At 47.0% G+C, this 17,688-nt stretch overlaps 2 protein-coding genes across 2 annotated transcripts; one reads left to right on the forward strand and one right to left on the reverse strand.

The window, feature by feature from the left end:
* Window positions 1–840: 840 nt before the first annotated feature.
* On the reverse strand, window positions 841–8,324 carry LOC132593187 (uncharacterized). The gene is made up of 10 exons (XM_088657237.1): window positions 7,960–8,324; window positions 3,549–3,628; window positions 3,175–3,203; window positions 2,934–3,051; window positions 2,656–2,735; window positions 2,457–2,556; window positions 2,278–2,361; window positions 1,938–2,042; window positions 1,592–1,640; window positions 841–908 (listed from the first exon to the last, which is right to left on the reverse strand). Exons 4-10 carry the CDS (start codon window positions 3,039–3,041, stop codon window positions 841–843), a joined length of 594 nt encoding a protein of 197 aa, XP_088513363.1. The 5' UTR covers window positions 3,042–3,051; window positions 3,175–3,203; window positions 3,549–3,628; window positions 7,960–8,324.
* A 51-nt stretch (window positions 8,325–8,375) lies between these two features.
* On the forward strand, window positions 8,376–17,458 carry MNS1 (meiosis specific nuclear structural 1). The gene is made up of 10 exons (XM_035130595.3): window positions 8,376–8,488; window positions 9,916–10,152; window positions 10,672–10,799; window positions 11,172–11,274; window positions 12,387–12,616; window positions 13,021–13,237; window positions 13,318–13,425; window positions 14,438–14,695; window positions 14,984–15,109; window positions 17,207–17,458. The coding sequence occupies exons 1-10, from the start codon at window positions 8,486–8,488 to the stop codon at window positions 17,303–17,305; spliced, it is 1,509 nt and encodes a 502-aa protein (XP_034986486.1). The 5' UTR covers window positions 8,376–8,485; the 3' UTR covers window positions 17,306–17,458.
* Window positions 17,459–17,688: the final 230 nt, after the last annotated feature.

Raw genomic sequence — 17,688 nt, forward strand, 5'->3', positions numbered from 1 at the left:
CTGCATTTTCTTAGCTTTCCCCTGGGGCTTGGGGGAAGAAGAAGGCTGCTTTATTCAGAGACAGTCACCCCTGAGCAGATGTGAAGCGCTGCTTTATTCTCACAGTTAGGGTCTTAAGCAGAGGCTGATTTAAGTGACTTGTAAAAGTAAGGTCCTTAATTCTTGAAGTTCAGGAAATGCCCTTTTGAAGATGGCAGGTCTCCTGGCTCATGCATGTTTTATTCCCAAACAAAAATTGATAAAACAATGGCTTGCTAATCTCAACAAGGCAGGACTGGATGGAATTCCCAGTATGCGGCAATGGCAGGCATTTGATCATCATAGCCAGCATGGGCGTAGGCATGAGCTGAAAACACTCAACATTGACATTGCTGCTCTACAGGGACAAGACTTCCTTCGAATGGCAGCCTCAGAGAGAACTACACCTTTTGCGGTGAGGGCATCCTGAAGATTCACTGCGTAAGATTTGTAGTGAGGGACTCCCTTCTGTCTGTGATAGAACTGCCAGCTGAGGGCTCAGAATACTTGCCTTCTCTCCATCTCTCTACCACCTCCATTCCGGTTAACATATTGAGTGTTTACGCTCTGTGTGCTCTGATATGCAGATCAAGAACAAGTTCTGCGAGGACCTGGACCAGAATGTCAGGAGCCTGCAAACACTTTCTCAGTAGTGGTGCCCGCCCTGTGTAATGCCCTCCCAGCAGATGTCAAAGAAATAAACAACTATCTGACATTTAGAAGACATCTGAAGGCAGCTCTGCTGGGAGCTGCCCAGAGTGGCTGGGGAAACCCAACCAGATGGGTGGGGTATAAATAATAATATTATTATTATTATTACTATTACCATTCCTGCTGGGAGAGTTCATCACAGCTGGGATAACCGCAGAGGCCCCCTTGGTATCGGGAGCCTGAACAAGAACGGAGACAGGCTACCTGAACTGTGCTCATACCACAGCCTCTGCGTCACGAACATGTTATGCTCTACCAAGGCAAAACACTCAGTGTCCTGGAGACATCTTAGATGTCAGGTCACTGGCACCAGCGGGACTGGATTGTCACCAGGCGATTGCAGTGAACTGTGTTAATGCCACACAGAGTGACCACAGCACTGACTGCGATGTGGTCACTCCCTGGTGGCAAGCAAAGAGGACCTCTAGCCAATCTAAGGTTCTGCACTTTGGCAGGAAGAACCAGCTGCACCAATATGAGATGAGGAAACACGGCATCTCCAACTACAGGTGGGCTTTTGAGAAAGTCTTACCTGCTGAGTGCATTTGGATGTTGGCCTCTTTCTGGTGTCCGCACTACCTATAAATCTTCAATTATAATATCATCTGGATGGAAGAGAATGAGAATGAAAATGAAAATGAGATTTTCAAACAGGCCTTCCCCCCCCCCCATCCTTCAGTCAAAGGTCCCAGGTTGGAAATGTAGCTGGAGTCATTCCAGACACTGTCCTCCCAGGCCAGGTGGGAAAGGCCTGCCAGGCAGGGAGCAGGTCCTGCCAGACTCCCAGCAAGAAGACCTCAGAGGTGGGTCTTGGGCAAATAAGAGACAAGGTAGTTTGCTGTCTCCATAGTGTGGGGCTCACCTTCCGGCTTCAGGCGGAAGCAGGCCAGGTCCGGCCGAACTACCGTCATCTGCAGAGGAAAGAAAAATCGGGGTCAGATGGCAGCAAGAGAGCACAGAAGCAGTGCACAGAAGCAGTGCTAAGCCAGGAAGGACGGGTCTCCCTCTGTCTTGGGCCCAATCCCTTGTTCCAGAGGACCTCCCTGGGCCCTGCAGCCTCCTGGGCAGAGGTGGAAGGGCAGCCTCTGGCCTCACCCTGGCCCCCAGGGACACACATTGCATCATCTGCATTAAAGGTCACTCAGGGATGTGCTCTTGGAGGGATGGAAGCAAACACAGGAAGGAATAGAAGAAGGCAAGCTACTTACTTGGAGGTGGGGAAATTTCCGGGCAACGGCCAGCAGCAACGAAATGCTGCTGGCCGCTAGTTTTTGAGCCTCCCCACTTTCCCCCAGGGCGTATCCTCGCAGGTCCTGCAGGAGGAAAGAGCGTCTCAGAGTCAGGGGCCAGTCTGTGCCAAAGCGGCCCTCACTGCCCCCACCACAGAGTCCCTGGCACTTCTGGACCATGAGGGTTTGCCAACATTGGTCTTGCACCAAATTGAGGGCCAAACAGGCTCTGTGCCCCAGAAATGGGACAGTCCGTTGGGTAAGGGATGGGGGGGGCAGGCAACCCTAAAACCACCCCTGATGCCATCGGGACACTTACACTTAAAAGTTGCAGGAGGGTGCCAGGATTGGGGGCTTCCATAAGGAGACTTCCAAGGAGGAGACGGAAGTGGCGCTTCAGCTCCTGCGGGAAAAGAGAAAAGAGAGTTTGAATGTTGGTGAAATATGATGATGAAGAAGAAAGAGCCATGCAAAGGGAATTCAGGACAAAGGACATACCTCTCTTTCCTCCTCCTTTTCTGGGCCCTGAAGAACTGCCTCCATGGTCCTATGGAGGATCGCACTGATCATATCGCAGCTGAATTTGGGCCTCATGGTACTGCAGAGATGAAAGGGAGAGGGTTAGATGCTTCCTCCTCCGAGTCTCCCCTGGAGTACTGCACCCCCCAAAACCCCGTCCATCACAGACCCCACTCACCTTAGCTGGAGGAGGGCCTCCAAGGCAAGGGCCAGGGTCAGGGGGCGATCCCTGAAGTGCTCCAAGGGCCCCAAGATGTCCTGGAAGAGAACAGAGGAGGAAAATCAGCTCTTTCCGGGGCCTCCAGAGGACAGCTCCGACCCCCAACACCAGGCTTGGCTTTCCAGGGGACCCTAAGCCGGCAGGGTCCTCCACTTTGCAGATTCACAACCCCTTCCCTAAAGCCCCTCCTCCCCCCCACCTCCCCACAGGGGTCCCTCACACCACTCCTCACTCACCAGAATGGCTTTGGCCGTCTCCTGCTTGGAGCACTTCAGGGTTCGCAGCCCCCTGAGCTCAGCTGCCTGGCAACTCTGGATGACCCCCGAGGATGTATAATTGCTCATCCTGGAGCAGCTGAAATGCAAAAGTCAGACTGTCAGTTCCTTGTGAGGGGAGGGCTTCTCTGCATCTGAGAGTGCAGAGTGGGGGGCAGGTCTGAGGGATCCAGTCCCTGTTCTTGTTTTCTGCAATACTCACCCCTGGGGAAGGGATGTGGAACCGCAGAACTGCAAAAAGAAGGACATTTGAACAGGTGAGTCCGTCCCTGAGCCCCTGGCAAGCCTATTCCAAGAGATTTCTCCTGGATTCCAAGTCCTACTGCAGAGGTGGGACGCCCCAGGGCTCGGTGGCAAATTCTGGCCTCCTTTCCCCAGGGAAGGTACCAGCCCCCTGCTTCATTCATTAGACTCCACAAAATGGGTTGGCCTCTGGGGGGAGGGGGTTCCAGCCACTGGCCCAATGGACCTTGGGTCGGATTCAGCCATCTGGCTCTTTCCATCTTTTGACTAGCTCCCCCCCCCAATGCCGATTCCTGCCCTCCTCTGTCCAAAAAAGGAGGGCCACTTGCTCACCTGGTGCCACGGGCTGCTCTTGGCTTTGCTGGGGGGCCACCCTGTGGCAGCGCCTGAACAGGCGCCTTAAGCACCTGATCCTAGAAGAGATGAGCGGAGAGAGAAACTCAGACGCCGGCAGCCCCAATTCTTGGGGGGGAGTGTTTGTGTGTGAAGAGGGGTGTCTGGAGAAGACAGGGAACCACCACCAAATGGGCAGAACAGAAATACGTATGTGGAGAGGGGAGAGCTTTGGGTCATTCGTTAACATTGTTACCGGAATTCATGGAAGGGGGGTTCCCCCTCCAGCAGGCACCACATCCCCCTCCAACTGTAGCTCAAATCAACACCTTCACTTCTGCAAATGTCCCCACAAAACACATCATCCTGACACAGTCCTTTCCTTTTTCCATTCCAAAGGCTCCCGTAAATAAGGTGCTCAACCAATCTGCTCAGACTATCCAAGTAACTGTCCAATAGCAACCAAGGAGTGCCGCTAAACAGCGCCCCCCAGCACAAAGCACACAGGCACTGCAACTGCCGACCAGCCGTGGCCTCTGCTCTACAAATAGGAATTCCCACTGGGAAAAGGGAAAAGTCAGAACCAGCCATGAAAACCGTTCTTGGGCCATTGAAACTAGTCTTTTGCGTTTCATTCTAGGCTCTTGTACTACCAATCCAGCTGTAGGCTTCTGAAACATGAACCACTTATAAACACCATCTCCAACGCCTTGAAAGATTCCATCAATGGTGTCTCTGAAAAATGTGACATATCTCTTGGGAAGGCAGGCAAACCAATACCAGTGTCCTGGAAGAAGCAAAGATCCCCAGTATTGAAGCAATGTTTCTTCAACACCAACTTCGTTGGACTGGTCATGTGGTTCAGATGTCTGATTATCATCTTCCCAAGCAACTACTCTATTCCAAACTTAAAAATGGAAAGCGTAATGCTGGTGGCCAAGAAAAGAGGTTCAAATACACTCTCAAGGCCAATCTAAAAAATGTTGCATAAACACCAATGGCTGGGAAACACTGGCCTGCGAATGCTCCAGTAGGAGAACAGCGTTTACCAAAGGTGTAATTGGCTTTGAAGACACATGAACTCAGGATGCAAGGGAGAAACGAGCGAAGAGGAAGGCACGCTTTGCAAACCCTCACTATGATCAACTCCCACCCAGAAAACTATGTCCCCGCTGTGGAAGGACATGTGGATCCAGAATTGGCCTCCACAGTCACTTACAGACTCATGGTTCAAACTCACTTGTCATGGAAGTCAATCTTATCCGGCTATGAGTGATAGAAGAAGAGAAGGAGAAGAAGGAGAAGTAGGAGATAATATCTGGTCGTAGCACTTGCCTACTCTTGCAGTGGGAAAACCTTCAAATATTCATATAAAAGCAATCACACATCGGATTGACACTGTTCCAATGCTGTTCTGCTCAGACGGAAGATGGCTACCAGAGGAGGCACTTGGGATATGGCTAGGAGCAGCCACCATCCCTGAAGCATGAGACCACGTACACAGCAACCCTTCTGCCTGGGTGATAATCACTGCCCTCCTGGTCTCTGAGTGCCAGACAGGTAGCCATCTCAAGGACAAGAGTGGATCCAACCTCCATGGAATGGGGACTTGGCCAGGACAATAGGGGGTACTCAACTTGGCTAGGAAACAGGAACATATCTATATCTATCTATCTATCTATCTATCTATCTATCTATCTATCTATCTTCCTTTGTTTTACTTAATGGGTGTAAGGTGGAGGTCAAGGGAGGGACAGGGACAAACCTGATACTCAGGTTTCCGCCAGAAAAACCTCCCAGTTTGGGACACAAATGTGATGTATGTAGGACATTTTATTAAAAGGCGTTGTGGGTAAAATGGGTTTCTTTCTGCTTCTTCCATGTGGTAGTTGGAAGTCCTGTTGCAACAATTCATTGAATAAAGAACAGGCCTCACCAGAGAGCCAAGGCTGTGCAGGGGACCCCACGACTCACCCCCCCACCCCCCCGGAGATGAAGAGAAAGGGAAGGAATGCTACTTACAGCCTGCCCATTTCGTCCACGAAAAGATCCCACCCTCCTCTCTAAAGCAACTAACTATCTAAAATGCCCACCCAAGCCTAAATCTGACCCCAACCCCAACCCCTGCCCTAAGTCTACACCTAACCCCCGCCCTAACCCTACACTTAACCCTAACTACTCTATGTACAAAATATATACAAACTATGCACTGATGTGCACAAAAAACAAAGAACAAAAATTATATAAAGAACAAAAAATAAAATAAAAGTGCCAAAAGAAAAGAATAAAAGAAAAGAAAAATAAATCAAACCAAATAAATAAAAGTAATAAATCAAATAAAAGTAATAAATCAAATCAAAATCAAAATAAGAAACCGGAAAAATAACAACAAACCTCCTCTCCTCTCCTATTTGCCACCAACCACCACCAACCGCCACTAACTCCTCTCTCTCTCCTCGCCTCACTACAAACCCACAATGGCTGCCTGCAAGTCAGTGGCTTTTAAAGGAGAAGCAAGAGAAGTCACAAAGGAGGGCGGGTCCTTGTCACCGTGGAAACCCTCCCCCCAGGACCTGGCCCCACCTGGCCCCTCCTGAGTGGTGATGCTCCTTTGTCAGAACTCGGAGGCACCTGCTGTTCCGTCTGGAGCTGGGCTGGGAATCCCCCCCCCCAAATCCCGGAGAGCTGCTGCCAGTCAGTGCAGGCTAGTTGAAGAAAGATATTGAGCAGCTGGAAAGTGAGCAGAGGAGGGTGACCAGGATGATGAAGGGCCTGGAAACCAAGGCTTATGAGGAACGGTTGAGGTAGTTAGAAGCCAAGCCTGATCCATATTATAGATAACATTAAACAGAAGTGTGTGTGCCAGGCTGCGAAATCACCTCCACTGCCCCAGGTCACATGAGGAAGCCCTCTGTGCTCACAAGCAAAACCTGTGATCTGAACAACCAATGGTACAGTTAGATCGATTTAGATGCTAGACTTAATGATCTTATGGGGAGTGTCACTCCTTAGGTGGCAACAGGTATTATTTTTCCTACTTCAACATGTGCCCTGCATATGGGGTCCTCCTGCTCATCATACTGCATGAAGCCCTGGCTTTTTGCCCCATAATATTTGTGTTATAAAATGTTACAGGATTCCATCAGGTAGTTAAAGGACAGAAAGGTGCAAAGAGTATTGAAAGTGGGATAGTATATGAGTGTCCAAATAGCATCATGTGCACAAGACTGTACAATAAAAAAGATGTTTGTTAGGGGCCCATCGTGAATGACTTATTTCTAGGCTTCTTTTGACAGTGATGCTCCTTTTGCTGCTCAGGCTACTGTCCCATCCATCAAGCAAAACAAGCACTCATTTCTTAGCAACTCATCTGAGTCTCTAGTAGATCAATATTCTTCTCCTGATGGGTTTAGAAGACCCTTCTAAGCTAATTCACACATGTCTTTTCATTCAAGACAGCAAAATTGTTCCACAAAGAACGCAATGCTATCCCCAGCAATGGCTTTTAATGTTGCAAACTCAGCAGGAACCAAATAAGCTCATCACAAGTCTCATAAATTGCCTACTTGCTTGTAAACAAATTTGGCAATGCACTATGTTTTGCATACTTTAATGAACTTGTTGACAATCATCATTCTAAAGTTTCCTAAGTGAGCACTGATGGCTAAAAGAACTTTAAAATAACTTTATTGAACGAGCAGGATATTCTTGCATCAGCTGGGAAGGTTACGCTGCATTTGAAAGCTACATAGAAAATATTTTGGGGAGAATCTGCAGGAGGTTTTTAAACTGCCTTGTGGGCTCCAGTGGGATGCTGACCAAGTCTGATTCACCATTCTCCACCTGCATACTTGTAAATACACACTCACTCACTCACTCACTCACTCACTCACTTTTTTCTCCAAGGAGCTCAAGTTGGCATACACAGTAATCCCCACAACAAACCTGTTGTAGTCACCCACTGAGCTTCATGGTTGAGAGGAGAGTTGAGCCCCAGGCCAACAGGTCCTACTCTGGCACCTTAACCACTACACCACACCCCCCAAGGTCTCCCACCCCAAGGTGCTCTCATCCAACAGGAAGCTGAATCATTTACCAGTTCCCCTGCAGCTCAACACTGGAGCTCCCAGAAGTGGGAAGCCAAGCCCAAGAACATTTTTTGACAATTTCCAGAGATGGCATTTTCAGTCAAATTAAAACAAAAACAGAGTCTTGTGGCACTTCAAAGGCGAATGTTTTTGTGTGTATATGTGTGTACTTGAGACAATTTAATCAGATGGATGGAGTATTGCCTGGCTGGTATATGCACACACACAGGGAGAGAATGCTAGCTGTACACTCAGAGGGAAATAAAATGCAACAGTTGCACTACAGCTTAAAACGATATAGAATAATTGCAGTGGCCACTTACACATTCAACGCTGTTGATGATAACGCGAATATACAGGCATAATACAGTAACTAACGTTGGTAGAGGAATAAATACCCAGGATCTAAAACTGAACTTCCTGGCAAGTGCCAATTCAGCAGTTATTTATTGCCGCCTTTTTCTCCAAGGAGCAAAAGATGACGCAGGCGGTTCTTCCCCTGCCTCCTCTTTAATCCCCACAACAACCCCATCTGGTAGGCTAGTCTGAGAGCCCCCCCCCCCTCCGCGGCAGCAGGCAAAAGCACTGCGCAGGCGCAACGGCGCGGGCAAGCAGTTGCCCAGGTAACAGAGCGTCCTCCTTTCCAAAACGGTCCTCGCAGAGGCGGAGTCAAGCTCCGGGCTGCGCCAATCGGAGCTCGGGCGGCGCTCGCAGGCGGGAGGCAGAGTGGGGGCGGGGCTTCTCCCGGAAGTTCCGCCTGCGATTGCCGTTTCCAAGGCAACCGTGTGCTTGAGCGGGAGGCAGGTACGGGAGGCGGCCGCTCGGGGAGCCTCTGGAGGCGGCGGGAAGATGGTGAGTCTCGCGGGCGAGCCCTGCCTGAGCTTCGGCCCCGGGACGACGCAGCTGGTCTGCCTTGCAGGGTTCCTGTCGCCAGAATTCCCGGCTAACTCACAGGCTTCGTTTCGTTTTGCTATTGACTTGCCTGCTCAATAAATAAAATTCCAAAGCGGCTCCTAAGTGCGAACGACCAGCGGGTGGTTTATATCCTAGCCCTTGTGGATTAATGTGGCGCTTTTTCAAAAAGCGGCCTCTTGAATTTCACGTTTGCCACGCGAAAAGGCTGCGGCCGAGTTTTAAACAATTGCCTTCTGAACTGCTCTTTGGTTTTTTTTAAATCTGTTCGCAACATTGCACCCCCTGTGTGCTTTCTCAACGACGAGAAAGTCTCCCTTTCCTGCCCTGCGGGACTTGCAGTGTTTGCAACTCAAGGAGTTGAGGGCGGGGCATCTCCACACAGTGCCAAAAAAGCTCAATTAATTTAGCAACGGGCGGGGGGGGGGCTGATATGGTGAACGTCCCGTCTTCAAGAGCCACCCCTCTTTCTCCCGCAGCTGCCTCGGAAGGCGAGGGTACCAGAGTTGGCCTTTTATAGATCATCTCAGCAGGCAGCCTGCTGAGAGCTCCCTTCTGAAATCTAGGGTCAAGGTTGCCCTGGTTGTGCCCCTGCACTTCTCTAGGGCCTCAGTAGGATCTTGCTAGCCTGACTGAAGCTGCCTCATGCCAGATCCAACCTGCCCATCCAGTCCTGTCCTGTCTGCTCTGACTGGCAGCTGCTCTCCAAGCCCTCAGGCTTTCCCATTCTTTTGAGACCAAGGGACCTTCTGCATTCAAAGCAGGTGTTCACTAAGCTATGGCACCTCTGGCTAAAAAGAGAAAATGAACAAAGCTGTTTCTGCTTGTGGGCTATGACACTGCTTTGTACACAAGCAATCCCATTACCCATCTAGCTTAGTATGGTCTACTTTGACCCCTGCTGCTTGATAGATTGAACTTGAGAACGCTGGAGAGATTGAACTTGAGATCTTCTGCATGAAAAGCAGCAGCTTTGATGTTGAGCCAGTTGTCCCTCCGATAATGAAGTATGATTGCCACAACCAGTGTCTGCACTTGCTGTTGCTGGGCTGCCGGCTGATGTATTTGGCTCCCAGCCCTTGCCTAAATAACTGGAGGCACATTTATGGGTAATGTTCTAAATGGAACCAGACAAAAAGAGGAGGTGGTGCCACCCTACATGTCTGTCTGCTTTGTAAGTGCAACTCCCAGTGACAGCACTCCTTAACTTTTGGGTGGTGTTGGTGATCTTGTGAAGAAGAGGAGAAGGGCACCATGCCAGTGTGATCCATCTTGCCAGTAGGATGCTGGTGGTCTCAGTCACGGAGAGACCTTGACAGTGTTTTCCTGCAGCCATGAGAATTCTCCTATATCTGACTCCCTTGCAGGCGATGGCAAGGCAGCGGCACGGTCGTGCGCAGCTGACAGCGGCGCAACAGCTGGATAAGAAACAGCATGAGGCTTACTTCCAAGAAATGAGGGAGCTGGAGCACCAGAAAAAGGTGCAGCGCGTCCATCAGCTAGAGGTGATGTGGGAGGCTGAAGACCGTGTTGAGGAGAAGCGCCTCGCACGACTGCTCAGGGAGGAGGAGCATGAGCGGCGCATGGAAGAGGCTATTCAGAGGGTGAGTCGGATTGTCTGGAGGCAGGGAACTCCTCCCCATAATTAAGATCCTGATGACCTGTTGCATATTTGGTGAGTCCCACTGAGTACACTGTGCTGAAGTTTGTGTTCTAAACCGCAAAGGGAAAATGAGTCTGCATTGAAAATGAATCTGCATTGCGTGATCTTTAAAAACCTTTTTTCAGATGTTAGGCTGTTGTTTAATCAGAATGAATATCAACTTTGTGCTCACTCTAAGATTAATACCACTGAAAAAAATCTGTATCTTCTTTAAAAATGCCAATGTAATTATAAATAGATTATCTTCTGTTAGTTCAGCACAGTTCCAGTATAGCAGGCATCTGAGTAAAAGTGTTCCAGACTGAAGGTATGCAAATATTTTCCATTCCACTAAGGTTTTTTAAGGATTATTGCAGGATACACTAGCCATTTCTTTAGAAGCACACTGAACTATCAGACAATTGCAGGATAATAGTTCTAGAATCCAATTCTGATTTGTTAAATTCAATTTTGTGGTCAGGCAGAAGAGAATAAAAGGTTGAAGGAACTGGAGTTGCAACAGGAAGAAAAACTGGCAGCTGAGTTAGCAAGATTAAACCATGAGAAACTTAAAGATGAAAAGATGAGACAGCAAATAAGAGAGACCAGGTATTTCTTTCTTCAACAAATAGATTTCTTTATAATCCCACAGAAAGTTGGAGCTTCCCTACCTCTAACTGTTACTAATGCTTCTGTTTGGTGTTGGAGTTTAGCACTTTGTTGGGGGCATCATGGCAGATGAAGATAATCTCTGTGGTGTGGCGGCATCTTCTTCCCCCAGCTAATAGATGCCAGTCTAGTGGCATGTCAGAATTTTAGCATGAACACGCTGGGTTGGTAAAAACATTCATTTTAATGTTATCTTTTAAAACTATAAATGTGTTTAAAATCAGATTTGTTAAGTGTCTGCAATGAGAGGTGCCAAATAAAAGAGACAGTTTTCAACACATGTTTCATACTTTTTGTCAATTTGGTTTCTAGTATTGAACTTCGGGAGCTGGAGTTAAAGCTGAAATCTGCTTATATGAATAAAGCGAGGGCTGCCCAGATTGCTGAGAAAGAAGCTATAAAATATGAGAAAATGGTAACTGGCTTTATTGACTGTTCTAATCTTGGATCTGCTCAGTGTGTGTGTGTGTGTGTGTGTGTGTGTATCTATATATAAAAAAATGTAATCTGGGCATGTGGGTGGGTGTCCACTTCTCTCCGAAACCACTTGACCGATTACGTTCAAATTTTGACACAACGTGCAAAGCGAATATGAGAGTGACATATACAGGTTGCGTAGACAGATGTCACACCTGGGCCACGTAAAAACCCCATGTTCCAGAACTCACAAATCACCCTCAAGTGCATGCTGGGAGCACAGGAGATGTTGCAAAACAGCACCCTCTAGCAGCGATGACTACACTAGTACTGCACCTAGGAATGCTTCCCTCTCCACAGCATCTCGGCTCACCTTTCCAGACTGGGCCAAGTGGAGGTGGGGGCTCACCTGGGTGGGGGGAGGAGGGGATGGGATAGCTCATGGGTTGGGACAGGGCGGGGGGAGTTACAGGGATGACCCTGTGTAAACAGAACACGCGTAAAACATTTCAACAAAATGAAGAGGGGCTCTGAAGGTGAGGAGGGTCTGAAGGGGGACTCTGAGGGTCCATTTAACAGACTGAGCCACAGCAACGTGTGGCCAGGCCAGCTAGCCCAGCTAGTGTGTGTGTGTGTGTGTGTGTGTGTGTAATGACTGACTTAAAATCTTGCTTGTTTGGAAAATGGATTGGTCAGCTTAGTTAGATTTTGGATAATAAGTTCTACATTTTAGGAAAAAATGGCACTGAAATGGTTTACAATGCATCAGATTTGTGGTTTGGCTTTCTAGTCACTCATCCTAGCTTTCAGTTGCTTTTTACAAAGTTTCCATAGCCCTTAGTAGCTTCATTTTCATAATTTTATTTCCATGTACTGTTAGTTTAGCTGAATGGATGCAACAGTGTGTGTGGAGAGAACTATTTCTTGGTGTAGCAGGTGGGAAAAAATGGATAGTTCCTAAAGGGCTAGATTAATACGTGATTAATATATGTAAATAATATGGTTCATCAGCAGTCCACAGTGTCTTTTCACTGGGATGCTAGTCTTCTTTGGAGTTTGTTACTCCAAATTCTTCTATTTTTTTAAAAAAATAGATTAAAATCTTTTCAGAAAGCTGATGCAGAAATATGCAAAGCAATGAAGGAAGCACAGGAAAAGGCAGAGGAAGAAGAGAAGACGGCTGCGGCAAAGCGGAATCAGGAAAAGCTGCTTTACCAGCAAGAACTGGAAAGGCAACTAGAGGACCGAGAGAGACAGAGGCAGGCAGCCTATGAGGAGTTCCTCCGAGAGAAGCTCCTGATTGATGAAATTGTGAGAAAAATCTATGACGAAGATGAACGGTTAGTTGGACTTCCTGCGTTTGTGTTTTAAATTTGTTTAGCTTTACTGTGTAAGAATTTTTCTCTGGTCTGAGGGGTTCCTTGCTTTATTAATATTTCTGGCTCATGGCTCATCTGTCCAGCCTGCCCTGTGCTTATGGTGCTCACAGTGATGGCAGACCTGCAGCTTCACAGTGAGCAAGTTTTTGATCTGGTGGCTCCTACCTCAGAGCATTTGACATTGACTAGATGACTTTCAAGCTGTGACAGTCACTTAACTGGGAAAGTTGTCATGAGCACAAAACGGCATACACTGGAGTGTCCTTAGTTCCCCGGGGATGGCTTGGTGTGACATAAGAGGAGGGGACTCTTAATTATCTGGGTTACATTTAGAAATGTTACTAAAGTTTGAGACTTCTCCATAGAGCGAAACAAGGAAGACTAGAGAAAATGAGAGCAACACAAAGGTTCATTGAAGAATTTAAAAATGATCAAGCTATGAGGAAGAAAAGGCAGCGTGAAGAGATGGAAGAGGAAAACAGAAAACTCAAGGAATTTGCCAACATGTGGCAGGAAAGAGAAGATAGCAGGATGGCAAAGATCCAGGAAAATGAGGAGCGGAAGCAAAAGCTCCAGCAAATGGTATTGAAATGCCTCTTAAATTTCCTTCCCTTGATATGAGGGGCAGCAGGTGCCTAAAATCTCCTCCCTCTCTATGACAGCTTGAAGAGGCTCTAGAAAGGGAGCAGCAGGAACGGGAAGAACTTGAGCAAATCCGTGAAGAGCTGTATTTTGAAGAACGAGAAGAGGAAAACCGAAAGAAGGAGATGGTAAGTGACTGCAGTTTTTAGTCTTGTCATGGGACTGCACAAGAGATTTTCTGCCCCTCCCCCCAATTGCCCTTCCTGTGAAATACCAGCTTCAAGAGCTTTAGTTAGTTAGTTTCCATGGCTTGTTAACCTTCACTACTTCATATTGCTGTAGACATCTTTGTCTTCCTTAAATATATTCCCAAGGGACAGTATATCATCCAATGTGAATTTGTGAGGGTGCTTTGCCAAGGGCCATGTAACGCTCCTCTCCAGGTCTTGCCTGCTTGAGGAGGAAGCTCCACTTGCCCCAGGATCCTCTCTTTTCCCCATGTCTCCTAAAACTGTCTTAGATGACAAGTTATCACAATATAAAGGTATTGAAGCAAGGTTTCCCAAGCTGTGGTCCATGGACCATCAGTGATCCACAAGCCTCTATCAGGTGGTCTGTGGCCTGAGGAACGGCAGAAGCAGCAGCAGCAGCAGCTCTGTCATTCTTAGAACCTGGCAGTCCACCTGGAAGGTGTGTGGGATGGGCTGGAAGTGATCAGGGGAGAAAGCACTTGAAAAGGGGCAGGGAAGATTAGCAGCAAAGATAATGTGAGGCTACAATTAAGAAGTTTAATCTGGATTCCTTAAAAAATCATACAGCATCTAGTGCAGTGCATTACATTTGCCACAACAGGCAGAAGAATCATTAAATGGTCCTCCAAAACTCTCAGCACTTTTCAGGTGGCCCATGGGGGAAATGGTTTGGGAACCACTGTATTGAAGGAAGCAGAACAGGCAACCTCTGGTTATCGTATGCATTGGTGGAGTGCACATAAGCCCCCCTCATCCTGTTATGCCGCCATCACGCCGCCTTCTGGGTCTGAAAATGGCCCATGCGTACAGGGTGGCACATAAAACGGGAGTTGCCTGTATCTTGCCTAACTGTTCACCCTGGGAACTGGCAGTACTTAATTATTATTATTATTATTATTATTATTATTATTAGAATGACTGTTGTATGCTGTACACTCCTTCCCTGTAGGAAGAGTTGGAGAAGAAACTTAGGCAGCGTTTAGAATTGCGCAAAGCGTATGAAGAGCAGTTGGCCATGAGGGAGGTGCTGCGGCAGGCGATGAAGGAGGAGGAGGAGGCCTTCCGCCAATCCATGCTGGCCAAGTTTGCCGAGGACGACCGTGTTGAGCAAATGAATGCTCAGAAGCGAAGAATGAAGCAGTTGGAGCACAGGAGAGAAGTAGAGAAGCTCATTGAAGAGCGGAGAAAGCAGTTCATTGCAGACAAGGTGAGAAACTGGCCTCTTTTGACAAAACTAATCACAGCTAATAAGGCAGCTCTGAGTTCTGTACATTTCAAGTAAGACAGTGCATGCACTTTTATAAACTAAGAAAATCTTTAATAAAAAATATTGGCGGCGGGGAGGGGGAGTAGGTCAGGGAAATATTAGAGCAACCTGTGGCTTTGTAGCCAGAGCAGAAGCATTTTGTTTTTCACAGGGCAAAAATCTCCCATAGCTTCATGAAATTGCTTTTGAACTAGTAAAAGGTAATACATTTTTATTACTTCTGTACAGGAACGTGAACTTGAAGAAATGCAGCTTGAAGAAAGAAGGAAAGGCATTGTTAATGACATCATTGAGGAGGAGCGGCAGAAGCTGCTTAAAGAACACGCAGTTAAACTATTGGGATATCTTCCCAGAGTAAGTAGAGACAATTGCAGCTTAATGGGGGTGAAATAGCAGCAGCAGCAGCAGCAGCAGCAAAGTTCCCTGCACCTGCATTAGGATATCCAAGGAGCATTTAACATTGGAGCAGAGGAAGGCAGTCTCTCCCGTGGCCAGCTCCTATCGTTCACGTGGAAAATCTATGTGGATTCTGGTGAAAAACGGAATTCTAATTGTGCAAGACTGAAGCCCACATTTACCTGTCTTAAAGGACAAGTGAACAAGGCTTAGAGTGGGAAAGACTGGATGGGAATATACACACGGGAGAAAAAAGTAAAGCTGAATGACTGAAACACTCTTTGGGGGTTTGCTTTGAACAGGCAAGGGAGAATGTGCAGTGAGCTCCGCTCTCTCAATGATACTCTGCACACCAGGCAAACACCTTGTTAGTCTGAAGGGGGGCTGGCTTACTTGCATGTAGGGTTTCCAACACCGGGACAAAAGCTCTGCACATTGCCATTTAGTCTTTCACACATGCAAACTGAATGTCTGAAAAGGGCTTGAGTGTAAAGGGGGAAGGCAGAGGGGGGAAATGGCATGGATAGGGTGTTTAACATTTATTTTTTTTATTTCTGAAAGAGAGAGGGGATTTTGGAGTAGAATCTTGTTTTGATTCTGGGACAAAGTGGAGAAGGATGGGTTTAGTAGAGAAGGCAGGGCAGAGCTGTAAAAGATGCACTGAGAGCCAGCGTGGTGTAGTGGTTAAGAGCGGTAGACTCGTAATCTGGGAAGCCGGGTTTGCGTCTCTGCTCCTCCACATGCAGCTGCTGGGTGACCTTGGGCTAGTCACACTTCTCTGAAGTCTCTCAGCCCCACTCACCTCACAGAGTGTTTGTTGTGGGGGAGGAAGGGAAAGGAGAATGTTAGCCGCTTTGAGACTCCTTCGGGTAGTGATAAAGCAGGATATCAAATCCAAATTCTTCTTCTTCCATTTCACTGTATCTGAAGAAGTGTGCATGCACACGAAAGCTCATACCAAAATAAAAACTTAGTTGGTCTTTAAGGTGCTACTGAAGGAATTTTTTTATTTTACTTCGATCCAGACCAACACGGCTACCTACCTGTAACCAACTCTTCTTCTTCATGTTTATTTACTCAGAGTAAAGCCCTGCTGTTTTAAAACAAAATATTTCACTTTCCCCAGCTTCTCACCCTTTCACCCCTGCATTCTCAACATGGTGCTCGAGTTGTTTTTGTACTCAACTGCTGCCTTCCCTCATTTCTCTTTGCCTTCCCCAGAGGTCTCTCTGTGCTCTTGCCTGTCGGTCCCCCTTTCTTCAGGTTTTGCTGTTTCTGTCTCTTCACTCCCTTCTCCATCCTTCCTTGCCGAATTTAGTGGCTGCAGTACAGAAGGTTTACCCTCTCCCACCAGTTCACACATTGAGGGTCTGGCACAGGGAGGCCCTGCAGCAAGTATATACTCTACCACATGCCTCTGAATCCAGGGAGAGAACTACCTTGGGTATAGTCATGTAGTATCCTTGTATCCCACATACTGTACTTGTTGGGCTCAGGTGGCCTAAGATGTTTCCACTGAAATGGGAAACTGGCCACAATCAATGGGAATCTAGAATTTCCAGAGGGGGCTGTAATGAGTGATTTAGAAGGTTTCGAAGTAAGACCTAAAGTCTCACGTTGATCCTGCTGCCCGACAGGCAGGCAGGCACACCCAGTGTGCAGAAATGGCTCCTGGAGCAGCTAGAATGGGAAAATCTGATAGTCTAGAAGGGGCAAGGCTGCTTTGAGATTTATTTTCTCAAAATGCAAAAATCTTATAGCCTTGACCCCTGCTTCCACTAATCCAGAACTTCATACTTGCATATTACAATGCATCACTATAGTGGAAGCTTATCACCAAACCCCAGTTTGGTAAACAGTGCCATTGCCATTTAAGCCAAGTACAGTTAACATGATAAAAATAATTAAATGCAAAGCACAAACCATTAAATGGTGTGCAAAATAAAAAGTGAGAACTTTACTGTGCAGGCTAATTCTTAGACTTTCAGTAACTACAATCCTAAAATACCTTTTATGGTGTCATATTGAATTGAATACTGTTCTTTGTATGTTCAGGGAGTTCTTAAAGATGAGCAAGATGTTAACATGTTGGGAGAAGAGTTCCGGCAAGTTTATCAAAAGAGAAAAGGCGATGGGCCGGCAGAAGACAATTGAGACCTAAGTTTGCTTCAAGAAGTATTAGAAGAAGCCCTGGGACTATATAGAGTACAGTGTTCTTACTGCTAGGTAATTTTTGCCTCTAAATCATTCTATGTGTCTTTAAACTGCCTTGGTTTTTATAGTGATTAAATTATTTCTGCAAAAATAGCTTCTTTTGTTTGCATTTTGTGCTTATGCTGGAAATGGGGAGCTGAATTTATCTTCACTTGACAGAAATGAAGTTGTTGCAAAAGTCTGGTAGCTTCAAGTGTGTTTAAATTAAAAATGCTTTAAATACATATATACCGGGTAGCTAAAACGCCTGCAGCTTATTTAATAAGTGATTGGAAATATACTAATTTATTTGCACTTCAGTGGAGGGAACTGGTGAAGCTGAT

The sequence above is a fragment of the Zootoca vivipara genome, chromosome 13, assembly GCF_965207765.1.
Source record: "Zootoca vivipara chromosome 13, rZooViv2.hap1.1, whole genome shotgun sequence".
Taxonomy (NCBI): Eukaryota; Metazoa; Chordata; class Lepidosauria; order Squamata; family Lacertidae; genus Zootoca; species Zootoca vivipara.

Coding starts and splice junctions, on each gene's coding strand:
- LOC132593187 (XM_088657237.1), bottom strand. CDS start 3,041: ATGAGCAATTATACATCCTCGGGGGTCATCCAGAGTTGCCAGGCAGCT. Junction 2,736..2,933: donor AGACGGCCAAAGCCATTCTG/GTGAGTGAGGAG, acceptor GTTCTCTTCCAG/GACATCTTGGGGCCCTTGGA. Junction 2,557..2,655: donor GAGGCCCTCCTCCAGCTAAG/GTGAGTGGGGTC, acceptor TCATCTCTGCAG/TACCATGAGGCCCAAATTCA.
- MNS1 (XM_035130595.3), top strand. Junction 10,153..10,671: donor TGGAAGAGGCTATTCAGAGG/GTGAGTCGGATT, acceptor TTTTGTGGTCAG/GCAGAAGAGAATAAAAGGTT. Junction 12,617..13,020: donor ATCTATGACGAAGATGAACG/GTTAGTTGGACT, acceptor ACTTCTCCATAG/AGCGAAACAAGGAAGACTAG.